Source organism: Bison bison, unplaced genomic scaffold, assembly GCF_000754665.1.
Source record: "Bison bison bison isolate TAMUID 2011002044 unplaced genomic scaffold, Bison_UMD1.0 scf7180017864462, whole genome shotgun sequence".
NCBI classification, from domain to species: Eukaryota; Metazoa; Chordata; class Mammalia; order Artiodactyla; family Bovidae; genus Bison; species Bison bison.
In genome coordinates, this window is record NW_011495024.1 from 2,910,733 (window position 1) to 2,938,173 (window position 27,441).

General features: G+C 38.1%; 1 protein-coding gene across 1 annotated transcript in view; it reads right to left on the bottom strand.

Moving 5' to 3' along the window:
- HEATR1 (HEAT repeat containing 1) overlaps nucleotides 1-21,659 on the bottom strand; it is a 51,492-nt gene extending 29,833 nt beyond the window's left edge. The window contains exons 1-17 of the mRNA XM_010860110.1: nucleotides 21,545-21,659; nucleotides 21,068-21,228; nucleotides 20,349-20,565; nucleotides 18,154-18,295; nucleotides 16,548-16,649; nucleotides 15,972-16,112; nucleotides 14,821-15,032; nucleotides 14,529-14,662; nucleotides 12,375-12,477; nucleotides 11,000-11,110; nucleotides 10,470-10,587; nucleotides 9,003-9,110; nucleotides 3,905-4,000; nucleotides 3,353-3,441; nucleotides 2,176-2,387; nucleotides 1,701-1,822; nucleotides 922-1,113 (exon numbers count right to left, since the gene is read on the bottom strand). Coding sequence (XP_010858412.1) covers nucleotides 922-1,113; nucleotides 1,701-1,822; nucleotides 2,176-2,387; nucleotides 3,353-3,441; nucleotides 3,905-4,000; nucleotides 9,003-9,110; nucleotides 10,470-10,587; nucleotides 11,000-11,110; nucleotides 12,375-12,477; nucleotides 14,529-14,662; nucleotides 14,821-15,032; nucleotides 15,972-16,112; nucleotides 16,548-16,649; nucleotides 18,154-18,295; nucleotides 20,349-20,565; nucleotides 21,068-21,209 — 2,241 coding nt within the window. The 5' untranslated portion in view covers nucleotides 21,210-21,228; nucleotides 21,545-21,659. The remainder of the gene's footprint in view (nucleotides 1-921; nucleotides 1,114-1,700; nucleotides 1,823-2,175; nucleotides 2,388-3,352; nucleotides 3,442-3,904; nucleotides 4,001-9,002; nucleotides 9,111-10,469; nucleotides 10,588-10,999; nucleotides 11,111-12,374; nucleotides 12,478-14,528; nucleotides 14,663-14,820; nucleotides 15,033-15,971; nucleotides 16,113-16,547; nucleotides 16,650-18,153; nucleotides 18,296-20,348; nucleotides 20,566-21,067; nucleotides 21,229-21,544) is intronic.
- Nucleotides 21,660-27,441: the final 5,782 nt, after the last annotated feature.

Consider the following 27,441-nt stretch of genomic DNA (forward strand, 5'->3'; position numbering starts at 1 on the left):
AAAACAACATGTTATCTATCCATTAATAAAATGCTCAATTTGTCCACACTTTACCACTGAAACAAGTAGAGTCCAGGTCACCATGCATTCAAAAAAATAAAGAAGTTAAGAAGGGCTCATCTGAACTATGTTTTATTTTTTTTTGGCTGAGCCTCAAGGCTTGCGGGATCTTAACTCCCCAATCAGGGATCAAACCTGGGCCCCAGCAGTGAAAGCGAAAAGTCCTAGCCACGAGACCACCAGGGAATTCCCTGGGCCACTTTTTTAAAATATGGAGCTTTATTTCTATAAAGTTTACAAAAATTTAGCTATAATGGCTGTGATAGAACTTATAAAATCCTAAGGGTATAAATGAATGTGAAAAAGACGAGATTCGTTGAGCAACTCCTACAACAAGGAACACAAGAAATAAAAATGACACTACTGTAAGATGCTATTTATGGCAGATATTAAAAGAAAAAACTCTGTAACCTCAAGGTGTGGTAATAGGTAAAAATATCAATATGTAAGACTGTCAAAGATAATAATATGCTTGCAAAATCCAAATAAAAATAATATAAAAGATCTATTTTAGTAAACAACAGAACAAAACAATATTATTCAAACAGTAATGTATCTAGTGAATTCCTTATCACTAGATGTAGTTAAGTATAACTCGGAAAATGGCCCAATAGAGATAACACAGAGTAGAGTCAATTATCAGACACAAACACCGAAAACCTGAAATCCCACTACTTAATCACATTTCCTGCAGAAGGAAGAGACTGCCTAATTCATTACCTACTACTACAAAAAGCCACTTCATATTCTACTCCTAGAATCCAAAGACTCAGCATCTCAGCCTCCAATTTTCAGTTCTACTGTGACTGACAAAGTGGTCTCAACATTCGACTCTCCAGAGACTCTGCACTCCTTACTTACCACTGTAGTAATGACATTTTCAAGCTTCTTTATTTTTTTCTGCAACAAACTGAAGACTCTTGTTGCAAATGGAAAGTGAGTTTCTTTCAAGGACGAACAGCAGGAGACAAGCACAGCCATGACTACGTGAAAAGTCACTTTCTGCTTCAAGCTAAAGGATTCCTTCTCTCCAACACCTATTAAATCCTCTACCTTGAAAAATAAACCAACTCCATTAATGGTGGCTTTCGGTTTGCATAAAAACAATTTTCTCAACCTCTGCCTATCTTGGTATCATTTGCTCTATATTCAGAGATGATAAATATAAAACCTTAAAAAAGTAATAAGCATTGACTTCTAATTATAAAAATAATTTGAGAAATTACAATGAACATAATTGCACCTGCCAACTAGATAAATGTTTTTATGTTTTTAAAAGGTTTATTTACTAAGGCAAAAGAAAATTTCTTTCAGATTATATTTTGTTCTTTTAAGAAAAATATGACTTTAATACTTTAAATGAGAGGAAAAAAGATTAAAAAGTATACATTATATTCCTACTGGTCCAATAAACAACACAATGAAATAAATTCTCCAAAATGTTAAAGATTTCAAACATCTGCAAGATACACTAAATAACACTATATATAAATAACACTATATATTTTTAAAACAAAACAAAGTACTCAAGAATGGAAAAGTTATTTTAAATAAAAGAAGAACCTAGTAAAGTAACCACTGAGAGTCCAGAAAGCTTCTGAGAAGGAAAGCCAGGGTGTGGACTTCAATAGCGTACCTACCATCTTTAACATTGAAGAGGGATTCCCCGAATTTATATTGTCAGCCAGCAACTCAATCATCTTCTGATTCGCTACGCCAATTAGTTCTTCTGACTTTGTGCTTTTAATCACATTTTCAAGAGCTGTTTAAAAAAAAAAAAGAATGTATATATAAGAATCAAACACCAGGGGCTCTTATGTCATCAATGTGTCTGCATTCACTTGAATGCAGAGTAGGGAATTTAGGCAAAAGTTTTACAATCTTCCTGTGAAGGTGTGCTTTTTATTTTTCTTTTCATACAATTTAGAATTCATCAGTGGGTGAGCTTCCTTTTCAAAGTATACTTTTCATATTAGCAAAAAGTTTCAAAATTCTTGCTGGCATGTAACATAAACGATTTCAAGTAACAATCACTGTCCGTTTTTACTTGTCATTATCTTCCTTCTTTTAAGTGTCACTTGTTCACTTTTTCTGAAAAACAGCTTCATCTCTTACCTTCTTTCCAGCCTCTTAATAAAGGATGCAAAGAGCAAATTCCTGATTTTGATAAATAAACAGCCATTTTCATCTCAGCAGATTCCATATCGTCACTGTTGATGATCATAAATGGCAACAGATGCACCACCACCCGATTCGACAACTGATCGTTTTCACCCAGTATCTCCTCTTTAGCCAGTATGCCTGCTGCGATCTCAAGCACCTTGTACCTAAAAGATACATAAACACATTCGGTTGAGATACATTAGAGACTTCAGTTCAGCAAAAACTCATCATTATACTTTCCCAGCTCAACTGACACAATCCTGGTCTCTTTACCAAATACATTACTAAGAAACATCACGACATCACTTAAAATCCATGCTAACAAAGGGGTTATTTGGAGCACGAATTTTAAATCAATTCTGTCAAATCATATTTTTTTTGAAAGTGAAAGTCGCTCAGTTGTGTCTGATTCTTCGAAACCCCATGGACTTAGTCCCTGGAATTCTCCAGGCCAGAATACTGGAGTGGGTAGCCCTTCCCTTCTGGGGATCTTCCCAACCCAGGGATCTAACCCAGGTCTCCCACATCGAAGGCGGATTCTTTACCAGCTGAGCCACAGGGGAAGCCCAATTTTTTTTTGACAGATCATTAATTGTAACATAAAACACAGATCACACTATACTATGTCTCAACTCCACTAGAAATCCAAGATTCACTCTTAAGTTCAAAAAATAATATCTGAACAGATATTATGTTCTGTTCAACTACATAGGATATAAAAACTTGTAAGACACACTCTCATTCTCTAAAGAGCTTAGTCAGTTTTCCATGTAAAAAGCGTAGATGCCAAAAATGAAATAGTAAAAGCTCATCAAATATTACAAAAAGTGTCATGTGCCTCTGAGTCTATTTTTTATTTAATGTATTTGTATTTGTTTTTAGTTATAAAGTATATTATTATTGTTAAAAAAAAAAGACCCCACAAAATTATATAAAGTAAAAAATTAAAGTCGCCTCCCATCCTACTTCCCAGATCTTAGCATTATGTCACACGTTATATTTCTTTTTCCATTTTATTAAGAAAAATTTCGAACACAGAGAATATTATGGCCCATACAAATCCAAATAAAAGTGAACTTCATACAAGAATTTCACTAATTTATTTGTAAGAGGAGATATAAATACTTACCATCCCCTATTTTTTGAAAGTTCTGCTCTTTGAAAGAGATTCAGGAGATGTGAAACTGTCACTTCTGAACTAAAGTGTTGTTTGAAAACCTAGAGAGAAAAAAATAACCATGGGTAAATTTTTACTTGCTTCAAATATGGTCTTATTAAACTTTAAAAAATTATGAATTATAAAGAATTTATCCCCTCCAAAAAAAGAGAATTTATCTCCCAAGAATCCCAAATTTACAAGTTTAAAATCCCATAATTTAAAAGTTGTATGTGAGCAGTTTCTCAAAAGTGGCACTCAGGAGCCAATTTCCCATGAACCTTGGGAATTTACTATTAATAAAAAGCACTTTTCCATTTTAAAAGAACTTCCAGATATATAAAGCTGTGTAATCTAACTACTCCTATGTGCTCTCCCCAATTAAAAGTCTGTGATCTCAACAGAACTATTTCCAAAAAAGAATAATTTACAAATATATTCCTGCCTAGAGATGATTCATGTGAGAAGGGTAAGTAAATATTGACAAGCAAAACATGCACTTCCATGCACAACAAAGTCACTCACCTCAAAAGCACTTACAGCCGACAAAACGACATCCACACTGTCATCACCCAATCGGGTTAAAATGGCTTCTTTTATGAAAGACTCATCGATACTCTCCTGAACAATGGGGAAAAATTAATTTAGTTGTTGCTATAATCTTGAGACTTTAAATTAGAAAGGAAGTATGGTTTTGTGAAAGGCATTCCAGAATTCCAGTCAAGGAACACAGGCTCTGCTGCCCCTGGTGCAAATTCAAAACTAAGCACACATGAATTGAATTTGCACTGAACTAGTACTCTTGCCTGGAAAATCCCATGGACGGAGGAGCCTGGTAGGCTGCAGTCCATGGGGTCGCTAAGAGTCAGACACGACTGAGCGACTTCACTTTCACTTTTCACTTTCATGCACTGGAGAAGGAAATGGCAACCCACTCCAGTGTTCTTGCCTAGAGAATCCCAGGGATGGGGGAGGCCTGGTGGGCTGCCATCTATGGGGTCGCACAGAGTCGGACACGACTGAAGCGACTTAGCAGCAGCAGCAGCAGGCCATCTCTAGAAGTCCTTTTTAGATGAATAATTGTTTGGTACAAACTTTTTCCAGTTTCCACTGAAAATATAACATGTGTAATTGAAATGCAATTTTTATTTTGTAAAAATGAGAGAAAACCTACATATTGGGAGTGCAGAGATTACAGAACGAGACTGTCTAGGTTGAAATCCCAGCTCTACCACTGGACAAACTATGAGATCTTGAGTAAGTTACATAACCTTCCTAAGCCTCATTATTCTCATCTATAACACAGGGCTAATAACAAACAGTACGTCCCTCAAAAGGCTGCTACAGGATCAAATAATACATATCAATGCTTAAAACAGTGCCTTAGACATCAGCAGTGTTAAAATTAAGCATATTAATTTTCATAGTTTTTATAAGGATGATGACATGCACTCTGCCAAAAAAAGTTCATGTTTTTCTTTTAAATTATGAAAGAAAATAAAACATAAAATCATTCACAACAAAAATGTAAGCCTCCTTAAGAAATAGAGGAAAACAACAGAATGGGAAAGACTAGAGGTCTCTTCAAGAAAATTAGAGATACCAAGGGAACATTTCATGCAAAGATGGGCTCGATAAAGGACAGAAATGGTATGGACCTAACAGAAGCAGAAGATATTAAGAGGTGGCCAGAATACACAGAAATACTGTACAAAAAAGATCTTCATGACCAAGATAATCACGATGGTGTGATCACTCACCTAGAGCCAGACATCCTGGAATGTGAAGTCAAGTGGGCCTTAGAAAGCATCACTATGAACAAAGCTAGTGGAAGTGATGGAATTCCAGTTGAGCTACTTCAAATCCTGAAAGATGATGCTGTGAAAGTGCTGCACTCAATATGCCAGCAAATTTGGAAAACTCAGCAGTGGCCACAGGACTGGAAAAGGTCAGTTTTCATTCCAATCCCAAAGAAAGGCAATGCCAAAGAATGCTCAAACTACTGCACAATTGCACTCATCTCACATGCTAGTAAAGTAATGCTCAAAATTCTCCAGCCAGGCTTCAGCAATATGTGAACCATGAACTTCCGGATGTTCAAGTTGGTTTTAGAAAAGGCAGAGGAACCAGAGATCAAATTGCCAACATCTGCTGGATCATCAAAAAAGCAAGAGAGTTCCAGAAAAACATCTATTTCTGCTTTATTGACTATGCCAAAGCCTTTGACTGTGTGGATCACAGTAAACTGTGGAAAATTCTGAAAGAGATGGGAATACCAGACCACCTGACTTGCCTCTTGAGAAACCTATATGCAGGTCAGGAAGCAACAGTTAAACTGGACATGGAACAACAGACTGGTTCCAAATAGGAAAAGGAGTACTTCCAGGCTGCATATTGTCACCTTGCTTATTTAACTTATATGCAGAGTACATCATGAGAAACACTGGGCTGGAGGAAGCACAAGCTGGAATCAAGGCTGCCGGGAGAACTATCAATAACCTCAGATACGCAGATGACACCACCCTTATGGCAGAAAGTGAAGAGGAACTAAAAAGACTCTTGATGAAAGTGAAAGAGGAGAGTGAAAAAGTTGGCTTAAAGCTCAACTTTCAGAAAATGAAGATCATGGCATCAGGTCCCATCACTTCATGGGAAATAATATGGGGAAACAGTGGAAACAGTGTCAGACTTTATTTTTTTGGGCTCCAAAATCACTGCAGATGGTGACTGCAGCCATGAAATTAAAAAACACTTACTCCTTGGAAGGAAAGTTATGACTAACCTAGATAGCATATTCAAAAGCAGAGACATTACTTTGCCAACAAAGCTCCATCTAGTCAAGGCTATGGTTTTTCCAGTAGTCATGTATGGATGTGAGAGTTGGACTATAAAGAAAGCTGAGTGCCGAAGAATTGATGCTTTTGAGAAGACTCTTGAGAGTCCCTTGGATTGCAAGGAGATCCAACTAGTCCCTCCTAAAGGAAATCAACCATGAATATTGATGGGAGGGACTGATGCTGAAGCTGAAACTCCCAATACTTTGGCCACCTGATGTGAAGAACTGATTCATTTGAAAAGACCCTGATGCTGGGAAAGATTGAAGGTGGGAGAAGGGGACGACAGAGGATGAGATGGCTGGATGGCATCACTGACTCGATGGACGTGAATCTGAGTAAACTCCGGGAGTTGGTGATGGACAGGGAGGCCTGGCGTGCTGTGATTCATGGGGCTGCAGAGTTGGACACGACTAAGCAACTGAACTGAACTGAACCCAATTGAATATAGCTCTCCCTGTAGGTGGTTAAAAAAAAAAAAAAAAGTAAATAATCCTATAGAAGAAAAATGTAGATCAGAAGGGAAGGTTGGGAGAGAAAAAGTAAAATCCTTCAAATCCACAAAACTAAGTCAAAGTATAATGTCAAATTTTCCTCAAAAGCTAACAAGTAGCCCAATAGCTCAATCTGGAATTCGAGAACAGAACCTACTTGTGTCCAGACATTAATGGAGAAGTGAAAGGAAATCAATGCTCGCGAAGACAGACATTAACTGCAATTACAGTACCTAAGCCTGTAAGTTGAACGTACGTATACACTGCCCTTCACTGAAAAACTAACAAATCCAGGGTAGGACTGGATTAAGAGTAAAAGAAGGATGCGAATGACTTCAAGAATATTAGGAGATTTCAGGAACTCCTTTCTTATTCTACTCACTAAAATCTTCCTATTACAACAAAGAACAGTATTCATTGAGTTTACTTATCCAACCAGTCAGTAAGACAAATCTACCAGCAATTTATGAAAGAAACATAATTTGTACCAGATCAGGAATGAATCAAGCAAAGCAGTATTTTTCAAATATGAGTAGATCAACCATTTTCAAAAGTAAGTATAACTGTTTAAAAATCTAAATTAGAACATTTTCAAAATATTTATAAAGTTGTAAGTTAAAAGCTAAAAAACTAAAAAAAAAAAAAAAAACCAGTCGTGAATAAATTTAAAGCAGTAATTATGATTAGCTGAAATTAAATTCTACGTGCACTATGAATCTGGTTTTAACGGCCACGACACAAGTTTATAGAGTTCAGCCTGTTCACACTGCTATGTGCTGTGAAGAAATTTCTCCTACTGTTTTTCTCTAGTCCAAAAATTTCCCAAATATGCAAGCGGTAGAGCATGAGGTGATTTTAGATATTACATAGATGCACATTCTTATTTCCAACTGTACTAACTATAATAAAATGTACATACAATTAGCACTTCAAACTCATGATGTAAAATCTGTGTGAAACAGATGAAGAGGATAAAGAAGTACAAGCCTGCTAGGCATAAATTCAGTAAGTTACAAGCAGTTAATTCATAGCACAGGGAACATGGTCAATATTTTATATTTACTTTGCATGAAGCATAACCTATAAAAATACTGAATTACTAAGCTGTTCACATGAAATATAATACCGTACCTGAAACTATTACAACATTGTTGGTTAATCAGCTATACCCCAAAACAAAATCAGAAGTTAAAAAAAAAAAGAAATATAATACTTAAATCAACCATTATTGTTGTAGCTTAGTCACTAAATCATGTCCGACTCCTTTGTGACCCCATGGACTGCAGCCCACAAGGCTCCTCTGTCCAGTGGATATCCCGGGCAAGAATATGGAAGTGGGCTGCCATTTCCTTCCCCATGCGATCTTCCCAACCCAGGGATCAAACCCAAGTCCCCTTCATCGGCAAGCAGATTCTTTTACCACTGAGCCACCATGGAAGGCCCAATCCACCATATTTTAAGAAAACAAACAATCAAGGCTATGTGAAAAGCAGTGAGTCCATTTAAAAGAAGCTACAAAATAACATCAGTTGTAAGCTAATACAGCTAAAAAAATGTGGCTGAATGACTAAAGTTTGGAAAATACCACTCTACTCGAATCACTGCAAAGTCTTTGTAAAATACTATTTGGGCATAAAAGCTTTATTTACAAATTACGTCAGCTTCTGTACTTAAATTTTAAACACAAATGAGACTGGCAGGTACCAAAACTGAACAGGGTCCCAAAAGCTATCATTCTGATATCCTCAAATATGCTCATGTTAAGTAAGACTGTCAAATTCAAATTTCAAAACTGAAAACTCAGATAATTTGTGACCCTCTATAAATTCATCCCTAATACCAGTCTGAAAAACTCTCAATTAAAGCTAACCTAATCATCTGCAATGTGGAAACATATTGATAACAAATTGCTACTAGGACATGAAAGTCGCTCAGTCGTGTCCGATTCTTTGCGACTCCATGGACTATACAGTCTATAGAATTTTCCAGGCCAGAATACTGAAGTGGGTTGCCTTTCCCTTCTCCAGAGGATCTTCCCAACCCAGGGATTGAACCCAGGTCTCCCACATTGCATGTGGATTCTTTACCAGCTAGGACATATACAGGTTAAAAATGGTGGCTTCCAGTACGTATGGTCCTAAATCTTTGTCCAATGAACTCGCATCTGCTTTATTAGCTTTACCTCTATAATTAAACAATATTGATTCTAGGTGGTAACTTCAATTTCTTACTCTAGAATTACACTGTTCATCTCAAGGATAAAAACATCAAAAATCAAAGCTATTTGACACAAACCTCTGGTGTTGTCATGACATTTTTCAGATGATTAATGGCCAGAAGTCTCACAGGAGCAAGCGGATGATTCAGACTGAGCATCAGGGAGGTATCAGAATCTGCTAAAAACTATAGGATTCATCACAATTAGCAAATGATCTCACCATTAAATCTGAGCAGCATATAATCAAGAACCAAAGAAAACCACACCACGCTGACATATTCAATAACCATCTAATTTCAGAAAGCAAAATGTAAAGTAAACCAAAAGTAAAGAGTAAAGCAAAATCTTTGCCTCCAAAACACAGTATGATTTGTAAATAGATACCAAAACCTGTACTGTGAATGCTGTGATTTCGTGTATGCTGCTGCTGCTGCTAAGTGGCGTCAGTCGTGTCCAACTCTGTGTGACCCCACAGACGGAAGCCCACCAGGCTCCCCGTCCCTGGGATTCTCCAGGCAAGAACACTGGAGTCGATTGCCATTTCCTTCTCCAATGCATGAAAGTGAAAAGTGAAATTGAAGTCGCTCAGTCGTGTCCAACTCTTAGCGACCCCATGGACTACAGCCCACCAGGCTCCTCCACCCGTGGGATTTTCCAGGCAAGAGTACTGGAGTGGGATTTCGTTTATAGTTGTGTCTATATGTAGGTTTAAATCAGTGAAGTAACTTATGAAGTGATTCTGTGTTCTTTATGTATGTCTGATGGCAAGGTGAAAAACACCTAAGATAAACCACTGGGTATTAGCACCTAAATGAAAATATGTATCCAAAAAATTGATCACTTAAGAGGGACTGCATTTCATCTATTAAGAAAATGATGTGACACTGGAGTTGTTGACAACTTCATTTATTTATGTAATTAGACTAAGAAGAAAGTCTATCAACCTGTGATCTGGAAATGAAATACCACTAAAGATGAAAGTCTAATTATGGAAGAGAAAAACCAAAACAATCACATTTCTCTTCATAACATTTGTTTTCAAGGCAAACAATAAGAACTACATAAATGTCTAACTTCTAGCATAAAGACTTGGGGCAAATTGTGCCTAGAAAATTTCTGAAGTCCTAACATAATCATGAAATAAAATCTATTTCCCTTTTCCTAATCAATGACTTAAATAGCCACATGTGGCTGGTGAGTGCTGTGCTAAGAAGTGAAGATGCAGGAGAAAGATAAGGATCTCTAGAAATCTAAGTTAGGCCATCTTTTGGTGATTGCTAATGAGCATTAGACATAAAATTTCCAAATAACACTTTTCCTGAAATAAGCATCAGGTTCACAGTTATTTAAAAATTACTGTACCTTTCTGCAATTACTTAATTCCTGCCTCAGAGTCTTACTTCTGGTAACTAAGGCAAACTGAGTAAATCTTCTCTCTCCATGGAACTTCTCAAACAGAGGAGTGAAGTAGCAAATTTCCTTCCCAAGCTCTTCAAATAATCCCAAGAATATCCGTGTCACAAATCCCCTGAAGAAAAAGTTACCTGATACTTTCCTCCACTTGTAGAAAGAGAGATAAATTGGTGAAAAAGCTCCTGCTTTTTCAGGTCTGTAATTTCCTTTAGGCGTTCCTCTAGCACAGCATCTAATGTTTTGGGGTATCTGGGATGAAATTAAAGAGTCAGTTCATTATTCTTAATAAAGTTATTAACTACACAGACCATCCAGGTATAAAAGGAAAAAATTTAACTTTTTAAAAAATTACTGAGATTAAGACTCACATTTTTGACAAACGGAATATGTAAAACCAAATGACACTAATTGAGTTTGTTATTATGACTATTTCAACAACAGTCTATATAAAAAATTATACTCTCCATAGTCCCCATACCTTTATTCCCTCTTATATTTCAAATATATTTAAATCCTATAATTGTCCCTTCCTGAAAGGTAGAAAAGAAAAACAATCCCTTTATAATTCCTTCACTTTATTAAGTAACTTGTAAATCATCTCTTTATAAAACCAGAGGTACACATTAATAAGTGCACACACACACATATACACACAGCTTACCTGCTTTCTAAAAGTCTGATAAGTGGAAGAAACTGTTCATTAAGCAAAGATACTTTATCAGAATCCACTTTGTCCTGGGAACTATATGAAATATACTCTTCAAAAAGAAGGCTGCAAAACAAAACAAATACTAGCAGGCATGAGAGTTACTATGTATTGAACCCTACTACATACTACGTGCTTTAGAATGTATTATCTCTGTCAGACCTCCACAGGGTAAAAATTAGATTAATTTTACGGGTACAAAAACTCGGACTAAGAAGTCTTCTAATTTGCCTGAAGTTAAACAAGAAGAGCAACAAGAGGCAATACTCAGTGAGCACTGCTACTGCTGCTAAGTCACTTCAGTCGTGTCCGACTCTGTGTGACCCCATAGACGGCAGCCCACTAGGCTCCCCTGTCCCTGGGGTTCTCCAGGCAAGAACACTGGAGTGGGTTGCCAGTTCCTTCTCCAGTGAGCACTATTATATCATAAAAAGTGGAGCACAGTGTTCAAGCCCTGTCTGAATCCACAGCCAAGCTCTCAACAGTACTTTGCATATTTAACCTCATTTAATTCACAAGCCAACATGGGAGCAGGGTGCACAAATAACACACCCTGTAGACAGGTACCTGCCCAACGATACACAATGACAAAACCAGATCCACACAGCCTGACCTTCAGAACTTACTACTCTACTTGCCTGGAGGTGATAAGAGGAAGGATTTAACTTATGTCTGGGCTTCCCTGGTGGCTCAGATGGTAAAGACTCTGCCTGCACTGCAGGAGACCCAGGTTCAATCCCTAGGGTTGGGAAATCACCTGGAGAAGGAAATGGCAACCCACTCCAGTACTCTGGCCTGGAGAATTCCATGGACAGAGGAGCCTGGCGGGCTACAGCCCATGGGGTCACAAAGAGTGACTGAGCAACTAACACCTCCACTTTCTTTCTGACCACTATGACTACATTCTTTTCATTGTATCAAGTTGCCCTTCTACTAAGAAAAGAAAACGGGAGACTCTCAACTATCTTTACTTAGTGGTTTAAGTTTCTTAATGACATTTACTGATTACCAACTGTGATATATTGTTTCTTGCATTTTGGTCCACTTAGTATGAGGAAATTTTAAACAACCACAAATTACATATAATATAACCCAAATTTATCTTCACTATTAACTCTGCATGATCACATATGTACATTAAAGATAAACAAGAGAAATTACTTCTTTTCTGTTGCCACAATCACTTGACTAAGTACTTACAATTAAATGAACATGGACAAAGCAAAAAATACATTATAAAGGGATACTGGAAAACTGTTAACCAACCCTGAGAAGTATACTTAGCCACAGAAATACAAATATCAAAAGCATGTCAAAAGTAAGAGCTTACCCAGCCAACAAATGGTCTAAGTTGTTCTTCAGCGATATATTTGTAAGTATGGCTTCTAAGAGTCTCCTATAGACTTGACCATCCATCTCTTCAGTTTCTTCTCCTTAGCATACATAACAAATTAAAATTGACTGGAGAAAAATGTTTTTGCATGTGCATGCTATTAGGTTTTTTATAGCAGAAAATCTTTCTACAGGAATAACTTTAAGACATATATCCACATCCAGCTTTATACCTATTTTCAAGTGTACTTCACCTATTTGGTCATTTGTATCTTTTAAAATCATTTTGTATACATCACTCTCATTTATCCTTTACTTGAAATCCTCTAAATTTTTTAAAAACAAGTACTATCATGCCTCTCTCATTAATTAAACAGAAGTCCAAAGAATACAGTCTTTCCCCAAGCCACATTACAAGCGGTGGAGCTGGGACCTGAATCTACACTTCAATAAACTACCTGAATACAGGCTACACTTTCATCTCAATGCCTCCTTACTGAAGCAAGAGCTGTCATCTTCCATTATGTAAGAATGAATGTTGGCCCTGACTTCATTACTCACCATCTGAACAGGAAATGTACCCTTTCTTTTGTGCTAGTCATGTTTCTAAAACTCATGTTTAAATTGAGATTGGGTTAAGTAAACCTTGTTTTCCAATAAATGGATGTAACTTTAGAGACAACTTTCTTAGAACGTCTTTCTTAGTCTAGTAGCAACAGCACCAAGAATGTCTTCCTTGTCTTTCCATATTTATTGAAAGGTGAAAAACATATACTGCAAATAATCACCTTCTAATTAACTTCTGGGCTTTTTTTAAATCTGGATTTTCACACATGAGATTTTTCATCTTATATTTTCAATGACTCAAGAGAGAAAAACTTTTTCAGGCAACTAGATATTTATTATAAAGGAATCACTAAAGTTTATTAAATATCTAAATGAAAAGGGAAAGTTTGACTCAACAATGTGTTTTAACTATTTTAAAGTAATTCCATCATCTTTTTTCATGTAGAAACATGTAAAAGAACACATATTAAAAAAAAGTACTATCTAGAGGGTGTCACAGAGTAAAGTCTGAAAAACGAATATTGTATATTAACACATACATGTAGAATCTAGAAAAATTGTATAGATGATCTTGTTTGCAACAGAAATAGAACAGATATAGATAACAAATGTATGGATACCAAGGGGGAAAGGCGGCAGGTGGGAGGAACTGGGAGACTGGGACTGACACATACACACTGCTGACCCTATGTATAAAACAGGTAACTAATTGGAAGGACTGATGCTGAAGCTGAAACTCCAGTACTTTGGCCACCTCATTCGAAGAGTTGACTCATTGGAAAAGACTCTGATCTGGGAGGGATTGGGGGCAGGAGGAGAAGGGGATGACAGAGGATGAGATGGCTGGATGGCATCACTGACTCGACGGACGTGAGTCTGAGTGAACTCCAGGAGTTGGTGATGGACAGGGAGGCCTGGCGTGCTGCGATTCATGGGGTCGAAAAGAGTCAGACACGACTGAGCGACTGAACTGAACTGAATGAGAACCTGGGCTTCGCTCATAGCTCAGTTGGTAAATCGTCTGCCTGCAATCAAGGAGTCCCACTTTCGATTCCTGAGTCGGGAAGATCCCCTGGAGAAGGAAATGGCAACCCACTCCAGTATTCTTGCCTGGAGAATCCCATGGACAGAGGAGCCTGACAGGCTACAATCCACAGGATCACAAGAGTCAGACACGACTTAGCAACTAAACCACCACCACCAATGAGAATCTACTGTATACATAAGGAACTCTATTTAATGCTCTGTGGTAACCTGAAGGGAATCCAAAAGGATATAGGTACAGTTATAACATTTTGCTGTACAGGAGAAACTAACACAGCACTGTAAAGCAAGTTTACTTCAATAAAAATTAATTTAAAAAAATACTGAGTGTATTACTCAATTAACAAGGTTCTCCCTTCAACCAATCTGCTCCCCACCCTAAATGTTTCTCATGTCAGAAAAACAGACAAATTACACAAAAAGAGTTGGACAGCAGAAAACTCTAGATATCTAAAAGATATTAACCAGGGTGTGATTTTTATCTTAAGAAAATTAAATATGAGAAAGTAAGTTTTTGGACACAACATGTAAAACCATTTACCTGTAATCTGATTAATCATGGAGACAACCAGGTGGGGAAGCATGTACCGCAGAAGAGGACTAATGTCGTATGTTTCAGAAATCCCATGAAGTAGTGTAATAAGATTAGGAACATTACACAAGTGAGGAAATGGCCTTTGAAGAAACAAGGACATAAGATGTTGACTTTACATGTTAGAAGACAATGAATGGCAATTTTTAAAAATAGCATAAAATTTATCCTATGAAAAAAACTACTCAAAATAACTTCATTCACCTCCAATTATCATCATTCACAATTCAATTGTACGTACTTTTTCCCCAGGCTCTCTGGCTTCTGTCTCTGAAGGAGCACTATCAAGCAACTCAATCCATCCTTGATCAGAGAGGGAATTCTGATCAGTGTTCTGATAATCTGTGAAGCCAAGGAGTTAACGAAGGTATCTTCCATGGTCACTTTCACGGAAATCTGACATATTATCATGTATGTTGCAGCTCTGTAATCTGGTAAAGATGATTTCAATCCCTGAATATTTTTTAAAATATAAGGAAAAGCGACAAACTATGTTATTTTAGCCTACTGGAAAATGTTACTCTACTTTGACAAATTCCAAGTGTCATAAATTAGAGATGAATACAACCTAATGCACACTGAGAGTCAACACTCCTCGGAAGTGAAAAATCAAGATGCTGGCCCCCTTTCCTGAGGGGACATGGAAATGAGACAAGACTCTCAGATGACAGAAGGGATCTCAGAAGGTCTCCTAACTCAAACATCCACTACACATGCTAAAAGGAGCAAAGGAGTCTTCTTTTATTTGCAAACATCCACCTGTGTAAGGGAGACTTCAGAAACAAAACAGTATCTGATTAAAGACAATAATTTGGGGACTCCGGTGGGGGGGCTTTTGCAGTTCGTCTATGGGGGACCTGGAAAGGCAGGAGGCTATGAGGCACTCGGGCAGGAGAAACATCAAGAAGTCAATACAAAAGGAATGAAAAGAGAGCCTCTGCCTTGAAGAAATTTTCTAATTCATTCTCTTTTAAAAACAATTTCACTTTTTCTTTTTTTTTCTCAAAGATTTTCTGATTTAGACCATTTTTTAAAGCCTTTACTACATCTGTTACTATATTGCTTCTGTTTTGGGTTTTTTGGCCACAAGGCATGTGGAATCTTAGCTCCCTGACCAGGGACTGAATCTGCACCCTCTGGGTTGGAGGGCCAAATCTCAACCACTGGACCAGTCAGGAAGTCCCCAGCATTCATTCTTAAGGAGCTTCCTAACCAAGATTCCACTCTGCTAAGTTTTTAAGAAGTCATCTTTTTTACCTAAAAATTAAATTTCATAAACCATCTGAAATAAACTGCCAATGTAAAAACATTTATGCCTAAGTGAAATTTTCAAAAGCAAGAAAATTTCTTCCAGTACAAAATAATCTATTTTACACATAAGCAGGGCCAAACCTTTTGAATATATGGAAACAGCTTGGCAACTATATTGTCGGATAAGTTCTCGGCAGCCACCAGAGCAGACACGATGGTAGAGGCATAGAAAGTTAAGAGCACCCTCAACTGACTGGAACTCCCAAGATACTCAGCAAAAACCTGGAACAAAAACCACAAACCAAACACATTCAGGAGTGAAAAGCTAATGAGATATAAGTATAAAAATATTTATAGCTCTCAAGTACTTCAGGCTGACACTAATTTTACCATATTAGACAAATACATTTAACAGTTCAATTAAACATGGCAAGAATAAACAAGCTTTCTGACATTTTTAGACGGTATCTTTGTTTAAACAGTCATTGTAAAGAATTTGGTAAGGAAGACAATAATTTATTTTTGCAGAAAAACAGCTTTGATGATGAAAGACTGATCAAGCTGCTCATCAGAAAAGATGAAGAAAAGAGGAGACCACTTAACAAAAGGCACTTCTTCAAAGTCCCACTATTACTACAAACGGCCATTTGCTTTCTCCAGGCCGAGGAAACAACCTTCTAATGGAATCACACGTTCATGAAACAGTGTACTACTCACCTTCACAGATTTTGTCACCAGACTACAAATGAAATCCATGAAGCCAAGATCTTTGTAGCAGTGGGTAACCAAAGTTCCTTTAGCTAAGGGCACTCCAGATTGCTGTTACAGACAGGAAGAACCAACTGTTAACTAAGGATAATTCACCAACTCATCATTTAAGTACCTACCAAAGTAACAGCTTCAAACTGCTACAGTTCATTAATACAAAATATAGTCTTCCATTATAACTGGTGGTAAAGAAGAGATTAACATATAAAATTGTGCAAACTTAAGAAATTCAAAAGGGAAGGGCCAGCAATGTGTGTGGAGGTACTCAGTGAAAAATGGTTACTTATCATGTGTTGCATTTTGATATGTATTTATCTAAATCCAGATTCTCTAGGTTCTTCGTAACTCTACCATTTAGACTTGGTTTTTCAGTCAATGGGGTATGGTTTTGTCACTGCTTTACAGTAACACTAGTAACAGAAATAGACCAGGAACCCAGTCAACTTATACTGCTCTTCCCACGACCTAGCACTGGGCATGGCACATATAAGTGCTCAATAAATTTTGAATAGATCAATGAAAAGATAATTTGCAGCAAATTGTAATAGATAAGTGTGGTTTGGATACCCGAAACAAGTGTGTCTAGAGAACAGCAGGATCTGTGTGTAGATTAGGGAAAAAAATAATGTTACTAGCAAAATGAGTAAAAGTTTGATACGCTTTACTACAGATTGGCCTTCTCTTCCTGAATATTCTTTAAATGCTTTACATCCAAATTCTTTTCTTCTTTAATTAAAATTCCCATTCCTTTCTCTTTACTATTCTGATCATGGACGACCTGACATCAACCAGAAAGTTACTCGTTCCAAGGTCACAGCCTATTAGCCTACTTTCATCCCATTTGCTGCCTGCTGGCCCAAATCACCACTCAACATTTAAAAAATTCTTGCTAACAACATACATCTACTTTCTTTACTATAGTTACAAACAAGGTGGTAATGGCAAGTCAGTTGTTTTCCTACAAAATTACACTATCTGATCTCAGCCAGAGCCTTCCTGTAAGGCAATCATCCTATTATTTATCTGTAAATTAATTCTTAGCATCTTCTTCACAATAATAATTTCCTGACGTCCTTCAAGTCTTTTTTTTTTTTTTTTTTACTTTTTCTAAGTATTTTATGCTTTTCTTCACCTGGCTTTTTTAAGCTTTTCAGTTCCAAAATTCTAAATGCCAGACAGCATAGTATAATGGAAAGACAAGCTTTAGAATCAGATCTAGATTCAAATCTTAACTCTGCCACTTTAGAGCTGCTTGAACTTTGGTGAGTAACTTAATTCTCTGAGCCTGTTATTTATCTGTAAAAAGTTTTTTTTGTGTGAGAATCAAAGATAATAAAATACAAACTGCCTATTCTACTATCACATACCAAACAAAAGCCAGCTATTATTCATACTAGCCAGCTGTTTTACCATACTTTCAAATGGAAGCTAGGAAATAAAAGTGATGGAGGTAATACTTGGTGTACTCTTAGGAACACCAATGGCTTTATTTTTTCCAAATACCTTTTATGAAGCCTTGCAATTAATACAGATACATGTCATTCAACAATCATACCTTAATTGGTAATAACCAGAACCATTTGTGCTTTGAATTATTTATTTTTAGAAGCTGTATAACCCTCACAAATATTCTTGTCTCGTGGTATGGCAGAACACAAGCAATGAGGCTATCTTGATTATAAAGATGGATATGGAACCTGGAGAAAAAAGAAGCAAACAATTCAAACTGATACAAAACTAACAAGCACATATTTCCTTATGTGCCCAAATGGTACATCAGTGACCTAAACCCACTTAAAACAACGATAAAACTAGAAGTAAGGTATAGCACACTTAAAGCACAGACATTAAAGTATTCAATAGGGTTGGCCAATTCTTATGCAGTAATATTTTTAAATATTCAATATCAAAATTGACATCCATTCACTTTTTCTCAACCTTAAAAAAACCCATTTATTACATTAACATGATTTTGGGATCACTGCAGTCAAACCAACAGAAAACCAAACTGGGTCAACTAGGCAACACTCAATTCCTCTCTGTTCTCCAAAGTTCACCTTCCACAGCTGTTTCCTCAATTTACCTGACTATTAACATCATGATCCTAAAACCAGAAGACTAATTACATACAAAATCATATTGCCTTCTTTGAATAAAAAAATTATGTAATTACAAGCATATTGAATTTGTCCGTGAATTTTACAAAACTTGATATTGGTCATGCCACCTAATTAACATAAGAGTTTTATTAATTCTGTCAGATTCATTAAATCCTTTCTAGCCTTTAAGATATTCTTGCCTGGAAAATCCCATGGACGGAGGAGCCTGGTGGGCTGCAGTCCATGGGGTCGCTAAGAGTCGGACACGACTGAGCGACTTCACTTTCACTTTTCACTTTCATGCATTGGAGGAGGAAATGGCAACCCACTCCAGTGTTCTTGCCCGGAGAATCCCAGGGACGGGGGAGCCTGGTGGGCTGCCGTCTACGGGGTCGCAAAGAGTCAGATCCGACTGAAGTGACTTAGCAGCAGCAGCAGCCTTTAAGATCTAAATCCTTTCCAAGCTTCTTTCTCAAGATGTTTTTCTTAATTCTCCCAGCCAAGTGATCCCTCTGTCTAAGCTCTCCTATCCCTTCTCTCTTATAGCACCACACCTCTTGCCTTTTATTAGTTCTGTATTAGGGCTTTAGTACTAGCCAAGACATCATTTCCTCCATGAAGCTTTCTTCAACTACTTCAGCCATCACCATACACTCCCAAAACCTTGTATACACCCTTACTGTGGCATTTATTTCACAATGGTAAGAAAGGGCAGCATATTTATCCTGGTATTGAACTTAATGTTTGCTAAATAAATAAGTTACATGAATAAATAAATGCAAAACCAAAGGCAAAAAGTACTCCTTACAATAATGATCTATTTGGGGGAAATTAAATGCTAGAAGACAGAGGGAAATAGTACAAATTTGACTCTTTTTTTGTCTGAAGAATCTAATGATGTGATAATCAGAAGACCCAGGTTAAACTATGTTTTCTCAGTGACTCACTGGCTTCCCTTAACCCCATGCCTCCAGCTAATGAAGTGGAAGCCTTTCTACTTTTAAAACATACATAAGAAAAAAATGTATTAACTATGATGTGATACCAATGTGATGTAAATAAATGAGAAAATAAACTGAGTAAACTTAAGACAATTTCAAAACGAGATGAAAGATCAGGCCTTGGAAACAAATTTATATCACCGCTTACTAGTCATGTGGCTCTGCCAGCTTAACTTTCTACACCTGTTTTCTCAATTGTATAATGGGGATAAAAGAAGTACCTCCCCCATAGGAATGTTGTAAGCACTGAGGTAACACATACATGCTTACCATCCAGCCTGGTGTTAAGTGTTCCATACACATTAGCTATTACTGCTTTTCTTAAGTTATTATTCTCTTCCCAAGCCACCATTTTTGTTATTTTGGCAAGAAGTTCAATAACACTCATTGCCCCAAATATGCAGTAGCAATTTGTAATAGCGAAGTGACATAAGCCCCTTAGAACTAATGAGGTTAGACTTTACTCAAGATCTTCTAAAAAGTAGTTTTACTTTTCACTATCAATAAAAATGAGTTCAACATAGAAGGACATGCTTATCTCACCCAATACAAACTGTATTTATCTCAATATTTAAATTAATAAATGTTCTCATTACTTAAAAACATCAATGTTATCATCCCATAATTATTTCTGTAATTTCATTTGCTACCTGTGGATCAACCACTCCAGACACTTCTGTGCAGGCTTCAGCAGGAAGTAAGGAGACAAGTGAATAAGAAACAATGAAATGTTTTCATCCAGCTGTTTGTTCACTGCTTTGGTCTGAACGCTGCGCTCCAAGGTTTTTGCTAGCTGGCTGAACAACGGTACTTCAAATTGCTCAAAGGAAGGATCAATTCCAAGCAGCTCTTCCAGGCCAGTGCATCCTAGGAAAACTCCAGTTTATTTAACAATTCTTAGCAAGTAAACTCACCTCGCACTTCTTTTACAGTTTTAGTTTTCTCTAACACTCTCTCTTTTAGAATAATACAGTCCCAAACATAGATTTCTATCCAACATAAAAAATAAATTTCATCTCACCAGGGAGAAGAAAAAGTATCTCGAGGCAGGGGGCCTTTTTTCTTTTTTTCCAATACAATTTCAGTACAATAACTAGGCCAGTCCTTGGAAGACCCCTCCCTGAGCCCCTAACCTCTGCTTCCTTTCTACACCTTAGATGACTCCCCGCAACCTTGGTGTGAAATTCAGATACGGCTACCTATACACATTTTATGTATCCAGAACGTAGTTATTTGCCATTCTCTTTCCCTTAACAACATAAGTCGAGTTAGCAAGTTACAAACCGCTAAGAGAGCGGATCAGAAAACACAGCAACATCCGGGTAACGCAAGCTTCCCAGGGCTTTTCCTAAGTTAAAAGGCAGCTCACCAATGGCAAAGGCGGTGTCTCTGTCGATGGTGGCCGCTTCCTTGGGGTCAAACAACAAAGAGGCAACTTCATCTCTAGATAAGAGACTGGAGTCACTCTGAGGGAGGGCGAGTCGTTGGAGCTGCTGCGCTAAGGACGTCATCGTTCACGTTGGCAGACTTCTAAAAACACAGGTTAAGAAACAGATCCACCGTGAGAACCCTCTACAAAATAGTAAGACGGCGTAACGGGCAAACAGCAAATGTCTCACGTATAAGCAACTTTCCTCCGCACTCAGCGCGGCTGCGGACACATCACCTGCTGTCCAGGAACCCCCAGACGCCAAACGTGCAAACCCTAAAGCAACAGCGATAATAGACAATGACATCCCCGAGGGCCGCGCCAAGCGTTTCTCAGCTCCAACTCCGCGGAGACTCGAAAAGCCGAGGACATCTTACCCTCCCCTGCATACCGCCCCGACTCACAGCCCCTGCTCACCCAGAGCTCGACTCTGGACTGGACTCAGAAGCCAGTGAATCTTCACAGCAGCTCCCACATGGGTACCAAGAAGCCCAGCTCTCGGCCGGAAATGTAAAGCACGCCTCGCGCGAACTTCCGGTTTCAGGCACTACGGCAAGAGAAGAGGTACAAGCTTGCCGGAAAGTGAAACGATGACTCCGCCCCCAGGCGGCGAAGCCCCGCCCCTCCGCCGCGCGGTCCTGATCTGTTGGAGGCTTGAGGTCTGTACTTGGCTCGGTGCTGGGTCTCAGTTTCTGACTGGGCCTTTTGTGATCTTTGACGTTCCTTAGCAGGAGTCTATGGGGTCGCACAGAGTCGGACACGACTCAAGTGACGTAGCAGCAGCAGCACTAGCAGCAGCAGCAGGAATCTTTCATTCAACATACTTATCCAGATTTTTACTACATACCGGCAGCATGGTGCAGTGGTTAAAACTGAACCATGCAGTCAGAGCCTGGGTTGGTATACCCGCTCTAGGGTCTTTGGGCTGTGTGAGCTACACTGAATTCTCATCTCTCGGAGTTCGGTATCTCCTCTATAAAATGAAAACAGGCTGAGAATTTCATCAGATGACCTACTGATCGCAGCGCGAGCCGCTCTGCAAATAAAATGTTGGCTACCACTATCCTGAAGCTTGGGGCCAGCCACTGTATTTCCGGAGTACACGCCCTGTGTGTTTTGTTGTTTTGTTTTTCACTAACCCTGGTGAAATACAATTTACAAACTACATCGCACACTTCCGTTTAGCAGTTCGATGAGTTTTAACAAAGGAATAAGTGGGTATCACTATCTGTCCATTCAAGACTTAAAAAGTTTCCGTCACTCGCAAAAGTTCCCTCTGGTCCCTTTGCTGTGTTGCCCGCCCCACTCCTGGTCCCAGATAACCACTAGACATCTTAGTATCACTATAGATTGGTGCTGCTGAAGAGTGTCCTATATGAGTATACCACAGTCTGTTCCCCAAGCAAGTGTATGTGCCCAAATGGAGTGAACTGGCCCCTCCAAGAAGCTGTACAGGATGCGGGAGTGAGATCGGATATCCTACCTATATTTTTTAGATGCATTCCTTTCTCTTAGGACGTGGAGCTCTCTTTGATGCAGGGTGTCAGTCTTTTTTCTTGAAGATTGTTGGAAACAGATAGTTTGAGGGGCTCCCTTCTCTACTCCATGCAGATCTCTCTTTTTTGTGAACACAACCTTTCATTTTTGTTTTGTCTTAACAGCATCTACAACAACCAAAACTTCTCAGTTACTTCCAGAGATAGCTAATCATCTTTTGCATGGGGTGTTGACTGCCTTGCAGAGAATGATGTGGTTTTTATAAGTTCCAGGGATATCTCTTTCATCCTTAAAAACAGATCTCTCAAAGGAATTTTTATTGTTGTTCTTTACAAAAATGATTAGCTTTGGGAGAAATGAAAATAGTGAGAAATGAAAATCAGGCCTATTTTTATCCTCAAGACATACTAGTTTTTTCGCCTAAAAAAATCCTCATATTTTTACAAGCCTCATCAACATGCAAATAAACAGAGAGATGCCACAAGTGTTTGGTTCAACATGTTTATATTAGTTCCAATGATATATGGTACTGTGCTGAATTTTACTTTAGAAGTAAATGAGAAGAAAAAAAAATTTTTAACTAGAAAAGTAAAAAGAACAAGACAGAGATTCGTAAATATAATATCTGTTTTAAAAAACATGCTGTGACCTTGAATTGTGTATTTTTCTCCATTTAAAAAGAATTGTTTGGATGTATTCCTGATTGTTTTCTGATTACAACCTCCTCAGTTTTTGTGATTATAAACTTATCTTCTGGTTTGATTATTCAGCTGAGGACCAGAACAAACTTCTTTTCTGTTGTTACTTGAATTTAAAATATTGGTCATAGATTATCTGTTGCTCTGCAATTCCTCTTAATAACCCTTTTAATGCATTTTGCCATTTTACACACATTAAATCCAAAATTTTAGCCATAGTGATATGTATTTTTTGACGCAAGGGTAAGCATTGTTTTCAGACATGGTATATTAACCATTCATTCATTCATTTGATGGGAAATGTCACATGGCAGAGTGATCGATTCTGCTGCTTATTTCAATCACTCTTCATGGCAAGGACTCTAATCCCCAAAAAACAAGTTTATAAGAGTGACTTGAATAAATGAGCTTTTTTTTAAAGGACTTTTGAAAGCCCTCCCTCACCCCATTCTTCTTTACTCCAGAGCACAGATACTTTCATTCCATATGCACTTTATACCAAGCTAGGCATACAGTGTGGACAAGACAGGTTAAGTTCTCTGCTCTTGTGGAATTTACATCCCACCAGGAAGTGACAGGTAAAAGGCAAATAGATAAATCAGAAAAACATTAGGTAATGTAATAAAAGCTCTGCTGGCAATAATAAAAAGCCATAGGATAGGGGTAAAAGAGGGAGGGCATCATTAATTTCAGTGTTTTGGAGAAGGACCTTCTGAGGAGGGAACATTTAAGCCAAGACCTGAATGACCAGTCTTGATAAACTGGAAATACCCTAGACAGGATCAGTCTTGATGTTCACTCCAATCACAGCAAGGCTCTTTTCTGCCTACCAAGTATACCAAGCTTGTATTTTCTTCACAGAGTTACAACTACTTGGAATGATCTGATTTGTTTGCTTACCTATTTATTTCTTGTATCCACTCATAGAATACTGTCTTCACACTGGCATGGAGCCCATCCCTAAGATTTTGGAACCAAGGCAAAGGTGCAGAGGGAAACACAGCTGTCAGTCTAAAGTACTTAAGAGATATAAATCAACCTAGCACACGGTAACCTCCAATATGATATAAACTTTAACTTTGATTAAAAAAAAAACAAGTATAATGACAAAACAAAAATATTTTCATATGACTGAAAGACAGCAAAATACAAAATATGACAGCATTTAATTATTATCATACCTGTCTGGATACAATACGGGCTTCCCTGGTGGCCCAGCGGTAAAAAATCTGCCTGCAATACGGGAAAGGCAGGATCAATCTCTGGGTTGGGAAGATCCCCTGGAGGAGGAAAATGGCTACCCACTCCAGTATTCTTGCCTGGGAAATCCCATGGACAGAGGAGCCTGGTGGGCTACAGTCCATAGATTTGCAAAGAGCTGGACACAACTGAGTGACTAAGCATACACACTGGATACAATATTGATTGACTGAGGGTTAATGGATTTCCTATATATTTAGCCCATAGAATTTTGCCTTCATAGCAGCATAATTATCAATTATGTTGTTTAATTCAGACTTTCACAAATTGTGTCCTATTGACAAAAATGAATGAAAAGATTAAAAAATAAAATGTAATTATATTCAAAGTGTACAAAATTTGAATGTATTTTCATAAAAATATAAATTATGTAAAAAATCCAAAGATTATATTTTTCACTTATTCTCAGTGTTTTCAAAAGAATTATCCTCAACAAGGCAAAAGCACAGGTTATAATGTCAACATTTTAACTAAAATAAAGCTAATTTTTATTTTTGGAAAATATTATTACCTTATTATAATAAAATATTCATAAAAGTTATTCACAAGTTTGTCATTCCATGTCTATCTAGTTGCCAGTGTAAAGAATCAATATCCCACCACATCCCCTCTGCCAAAAAAAGGAAAGATCAGAATTCCCTTCCATTCATTCTATACTTATATCTGTGTTAGTCACTCAGTCACGTACAACTCTTTGCAACCCCATGGACTGTAGCCTGCCAGGCTCCTCTGTTCTTGGGATTCACAAGGCAAAAATACTGGAGTGGATAGCCATTCCCTTCTCCAAGGTATCTTCCCCAACCAGGGATAGAACCCGGGTTTCCCACATTGAAGGCAAGTTCTTTATGTCTGAGCCACCAGGGAAACCCTTATCTATATCTACCTATTTTCAAATTTAAGGATCATATGAATCGTTTAATGCTGTTAAAGGATCTTTAGTTACCACATCCAATTGTTGAGAGTATGTACTACAGTAGTTCATTTGTACCTCCAGAACCGTAAATTGGAAAACAAAAGGAAACAAGAAATTGCGTGTTTGGTACTACCTAGAAATAATACTTTATACTTTACTATGCAAAAATCTAGTATGTACATGCAGTCTAAAAGGAAAAGTGTGACGAGTTCATCAATTTGTCTTTTCTCTTACTTAAGCACTTCTGGATTTGAATCCTCCCCCTATACTAAAGCAGTGTCCAGAAATAGTACAATTCACAAACCTTCAGAACATTCAGACAAAGTTGTCTTCTATTTGAGAACACAGGGCGAGAAACTGTTTCCCTGAAGCTTAAGTATATAAATCAAAGACTGGAGATTGATTCAGAGTTATGGAATGTGCCACAGCAGTGCTAAATGGCAGTTTCTGAAGGACAGACTTCTACATTTTAAAACAAATTTCTCATGTATTTGTGATATTCATGTGCAGACCTTGGGGAGTTCATCTTGCAGTGTCATATCTTTTTGCCTTTTCATACGGTTCTCAAGGTAAGAATACTAACGTGGTTTGCCATTCCCTTCTCCAGGAGACCATGTTTTGTCAGAACTCTCCACTATGACCCGCCCATCTTGGGTGGCCCCACACAGTATGACTCATAGTTTCATTGGGTTGGACAAGGCTGTGGTCCATGTGATCAGTTTAGTTAGTTTTCTGTGCTTGTGATTTTCATTCTGTCTCCCCTCTGATGGAGAAGGATAAGAGGCTTATGGAAGCTTCCTGATGGGAGAGACTGACTGTAGGGGAAACTGGGTCTTGTTCTGAAGGGCAGGGCCATGTTCAGTGAATTTTTAACCCAATTTTCTGTTGATGTGTGGAACTGTGTTCCCTCCCTGTTGTTTGGCCTGAGGCTAGACTGAAGTAGGGGCAATGAAGGTAATGGCGATCTCCTTCAAAAGGACTTGTGCACACACTGTTGTATTCAGTGACCCTGACTGCAGCAGGCCACTGTCGGCCCATGCCTCCACCAGAGACCCCTGGACACTCACAGGCAAATCTGGCTCAGTCTCCTGTGGGGACACTGTTTTTCTCCTGGCTCCTGGGGTGCACAAGGTTTTGTTTGTGCCCTCCAAGAGTCTGTTTCCCCAGTTCTCTGGAAGTTCTGTAATCAAATCCCACTGGCCTCCAAAGTCAAATTCCCTGGTGGGGGGAGGGGGTGGTTTCTCAGTCCTTTGCTAGATCCCCACGTTGGGAAACCTGTTGTGAGTCCTAGAACTTTCTTAACAGTGCTAGAATTTTTTTGGTATAATTGTTGTGCAGTTTGTGGGACCTAACAGAAGCAGAAAATATTAAGAAGAGGTGGCAACAACACACAGAAGAACTATACAGAAAAGATCTTAATGACCCAGAATACAACAATGATGTGATCACTCACCTAGAGCCAGACATCCTGGAGGGCAAAGTGGGACTTAGGAAGCATCACTGCAAACAAAACTAGTGGAGGTGATGGAATTCAAGTTGAATTATTTCAAATCCCAAAAGATGATGCTCTGAAAGTGCTGCACTCAATATGCCAGCAAATTTGGAAAACTCAGCAGTGGCCACAGGACTGGAAATGGACAGTTTTCATTCCAATCCCGAAGAAAGGCAATGCCAATGAATGTTCAAACTACTGCCCAATTGCACTCATCTCACACGCTAGCAAAGTAATGCTCAAAATTCTCCAAGGCAGGCTGCAACAGTATGTGAACTGAGAACTTCCAGATGTTCAATTTGGATTTAGAAAAGGCAGAGGAACCAGAGATCAAATTGCCAACACATAGAAAAAGCAAGAGAATTCCAGAAAAAATCTACTTCTACTTTATTGACTACACCAAAACCTTTGAATGTAGATCACAACAAACTGTGGAAAATTCTTCAAGAGATGG